Source organism: Gobius niger, assembly GCF_951799975.1.
Source record: "Gobius niger genome assembly, chromosome: 19".
NCBI classification, from domain to species: domain Eukaryota; kingdom Metazoa; phylum Chordata; class Actinopteri; order Gobiiformes; family Gobiidae; genus Gobius; species Gobius niger.
The window spans coordinates 15,084,440-15,088,564 of record NC_136870.1 but is presented as its reverse complement, the minus strand read 5'-3'; the positions used below and the strand labels follow the sequence as shown (position 1 = coordinate 15,088,564).

The 4,125-nt window shown below is 46.7% G+C and overlaps 1 protein-coding gene across 1 annotated transcript; it reads left to right on the top strand.

Annotated features, from left to right (window-relative positions):
* The first annotated feature begins 1,369 nt into the window (after positions 1-1,369).
* Positions 1,370-4,125, top strand: LOC306979030 (neurogenic differentiation factor 2-like). The gene is made up of 2 exons (XM_079577801.1): positions 1,370-1,679; positions 2,926-4,125. The coding sequence occupies exon 2, from the start codon at positions 2,937-2,939 to the stop codon at positions 3,972-3,974; it is 1,038 nt and encodes a 345-aa protein (XP_079433927.1). The 5' UTR covers positions 1,370-1,679; positions 2,926-2,936; the 3' UTR covers positions 3,975-4,125.

Sequence of the window (4,125 nt, the reverse complement as noted above, 5' to 3'; positions counted from 1 at the left end):
AGTGTGCGTTCACATGACCCGCCCTGTTTACGTCAGTCTCTAGGCTCTGTTCACAAGCAGGCACGTTTCAATTCATTTCACAGTTAAGAATAAATGTCAAGCGTCATGATGGTTGGATTTGCGCGTGCCCCCCACCCCCACCCCCCTGCGATAACGATAGACCTCCACCAGATGTCACTAGGCAGTAAGCGTACTGTGCTTGGTGTTCAAACCTCATTATAAAAACTAGTTTTATTTGCTGGATCAATTTGATACGACATTTAATCTATCATGCAAGCATGCACTTTTCTGGTTGCGTTTGTAACACGGCACCAACAAAAGCAACAGACCTTTACATGTACACAAAACAAATGTTACACTGTGTACTGGCATATTCTTGCCACTAGATGTCACTCATATCAAACTGGAAAGAGTGGGTGTCAAACTGATGAAAATGAATGAGGCTGGAATTTTACTACAACTACTAGGCTACGACCAACTAGGCTACTACTTCTACTACTACAAGCCTACTACTACTACTACTACTACTACTACTACTACTACTACTACTACTACTACTACTACCACCACCACCAATAATAATAATAATAATAATAATAATAATAATAATAATAATAATAATAATAATAATAATAATAATAATAATAATAATAATAATAATAATGATAGCAGTGCTATAGCTTCATTGATTTAATTACTATAGAATTGTAACATAAAATGATAACACTACCACAAATCCTGTGCAAGACCCCAACCAATGATAACCCATCTTCTCACATTCTCATTAGTGGGCATCTTCCTTGTCATGTCCCATCTCTTGTGTGCCACCTCTGGCACCATCCCGCCCACCAGTCGCCGAGTGGCCCCTGTGCCAACCCTGGCAGCCCGTCCAGACGCACTGCTTAGCCCTTTCAATTGACTCGTTTGGGCAGTTCTCCCTTAGCCTGATCTGTAGGTCGCGTGTTCTGTGGCCTGGCCGGACTTTATGTTGTACAAGACAAATAATTGCTGTTAATAAAAGAAAAAAATATATAAGCTGAGATCTATCTTTCTCATTGATTCTTTTATATGTTTTATTACGGGCCTAATTTTACGCATATTATCATTGTCCCGTCAAAATGATAAGCAGTATAATACACAAATGACATCATTCGCTTGTGCAGTGGATTATCTCTCACAAACTTCCTATATGGATTAACCCTCTTTCCCTCAATAAAGCGTTTTGAATCCCGTGCGTTTGTGCGTGCGCCATTCACTCCTTATTCCATTTTCTCTTTCAGCACAGTGACAGATGGCGAGTCCTTCTCCCCCAGGGGAAGCCAGTCTCTGTGAATGCGGCCGCATGTCAATCACGGGGCTCTCATGTGATGGCTCTTGCCAATGACGTGCCAGCCATATGGGCCTGGCATCAAGAGCTGGTATGTAACCCACCCAGTCGTGTCTGTGAGGTGCCACACGGCTCCCTCCACGCGTCTGGGCTGGGGAGAGCAGCAGCAGCAGCAGAAGCAGTCAGGCAGCAGCGCAGACACAGGCACAGACGCAGAGAGGAGAGGTGTTCAGAGGACAACATACAACGTTCCTGTCCTGTCGCAAGGCGCGCGGATGGTGATGCCCACCTGGAGAGACATGGTGTAAACAAACCTGCTTTTACCCCGTCAACGAGTTCCATCGCCGCGGAGGTAGGTGCACACAATAACCGCCACTTTTACGCATTATGCCCAGCGGTTGTTTTGTCTTTGTTTTGCATGCTAACAGCTTTTAACATCCTCATTGTTTTTTTGAAGACAGCATCAAATCGGTTTCGTCATTATCTTTATTGTCGAACATATTTATCCAACCACGCCTGTCCTGAAGGGATTTTGTTTGAGCGAAATCCACAATAATCCCCAAAAGTAGGATTAATGCAAGTGCCCAGATCGGTTTGTAAATCTGCTTTGTGAACTACAATTTTATCCTATTTAATATGAGAACCATGTAACACAATACCACATGCATGTGCGCGCACGAGTGGGGGTTGAGTTCGCCTCCGAGGACACTAATTGACAAGGTATTGGTTGGCATTAATTACATTGTGCTTACAAGATTATCAAGTGAAGCTATAGTCACTTTACGCACAGCTGAGCGCGGAACTCCAACGAACTGTGTGACAGATTGTGTTTTTTTATTGTCTCAAAATTACACTTAGGCTCAATAATGATGTTATTAGAGCCAATTGGTCACTGATGAAAGACCGCCACACACAGGCGAACAACAGATTAATAAAGTGCCCAATGTCATTCTGACCTTTCACACCTGAATAATTTCAACAGTGGAGTCAGTGTGCATGTCGGAAATTAAATAAATGTTAAACATTTTTGGAAAATGTTTTTGTTGTTCGTGCACGAGGCTTTTTTCACCAATTATTTTCATTATTTATGCTGTATTATTATTATTTTTTTGTATTTTCCTCCCATCTTCAGTGACTATAATTTTGCAAAGAGTGCCCTGTGGACAGTGGCCTGGTTGGACCGATTTCCATGTCTAATTTATTGAGGACTGGGCCAGAACTGGACACGCGCATCTCAACATGCCGCTGTAATGTGTCCCAAGGGACTTAAAGGAGGCCAGGACAGTGCACCGCGCCGCTGCAGGGGACAGACCGGGACACACACTGTTGCTCTGTGCCATTAAATAACCATCATCTATTTTTAGCTTGAAAGTAATTAATACCAAAATCACATTAGCTCAACATACAAATGAGCCAGTTGCTTGTGTGTTTATTGGGTTGAAATTATTAAAATGTCTTATGAATATTTTGAAATTGGCCTATTTGCGATATGTAGCCTGTGACAATATGCACATGACCATATGTGTAATGATCCTCAAATGGCAGGACTTAAACTACGGCGTAAAGCACAGAGTTCAATGTTCTTCTGTCTGATGCAGGTCACGACAGGATGTTGAGCCGCCTGTTCAACGAGGTGCTACCGGACGTCCAGCGGCTCGCAGCGGACTGGGCCGAGGAGCACGAGCACGAGAAGGCTAAAGATGAGGAGCATGAGGCGTGCGCACTGGCAGATAACGACCTGGACGATGCGCAGGAGGGCTGCAGCAGGGCAGAGTCCGAGCTCGCGGGAGACGACGACGAGGAGGAGGAGGAGGAGGAGGAGGAAGAGGCAGAGGAAGAGGACTGTGGAGACGAGGACGGTTTAGGAGGAAAGCCCAAGAAGCGAGGACCGAAAAAACGCAAGATGACCGCGGAGCGCGTGGAGCGGTCAAAAGTACGGCGTATGAAGGCAAACTCACGGGAACGCACGCGCATGCACGACTTGAATTCAGCCCTGGATAATCTGCGCAAAGTCGTCCCGTGTTATTCTAAAACTCAGAAACTGTCAAAGATAGAGACGCTGCGTCTGGCCAAGAACTACATCCTCGCGCTGGGGGAGATCCTGCGCAACGGCAAGCGACCTGACGTGGTGACGTACGTGCAAATGCTGTGCAAAGGTCTGTCTCAACCCACCACGAACCTGGTCGCAGGGTGCCTGCAGCTCAACACCCGGAATTTCCTGACGGAGCAGTGCACGGACAGTGCCCGTTTTCACATGTCGGGAGCCCCGTTCTCAATGCCCTACTCGTATCGTTGCTCGCGGATGTCGAGTCCACACTACCAGTCGGGTGCAGGGCCGCTCAGCCTGCGCACCCATAGCTACAGCTCCGCGTACGAGGCCTCGGAGTATAGCAGCCCGGACTACGAGGCCGCGCACAGCCCTGTGTGCGCGACCCGACAGCACGAGCCCTCTGACTCAGAGAGGAATTATCATTACTCTATGCACTACACTGGACTTACCACGTCCCGAAGCAACATATCCTTTGGGGCAACCGGAGCGCGCAACAGTGGTGCACACGCAGAAAACATACCACCTTTCCACGACGTGCACCTGCACCATGACCGCGCGGCACAGTACGAGGACCTCAATGCATTTTTCCACAACTGAGCCGTGACACGAGGCGCGGGGATCAGTCCTCTGTGTTAATCGTCTGAATGAAGCTGTGTGTGTCATCCTTGTACTGTACAGTCTGTCTACTATTTGTCTATAACAGTGCAATGTATCGGCTCCGAAACAAATAAAATGTTTTATAATGGTC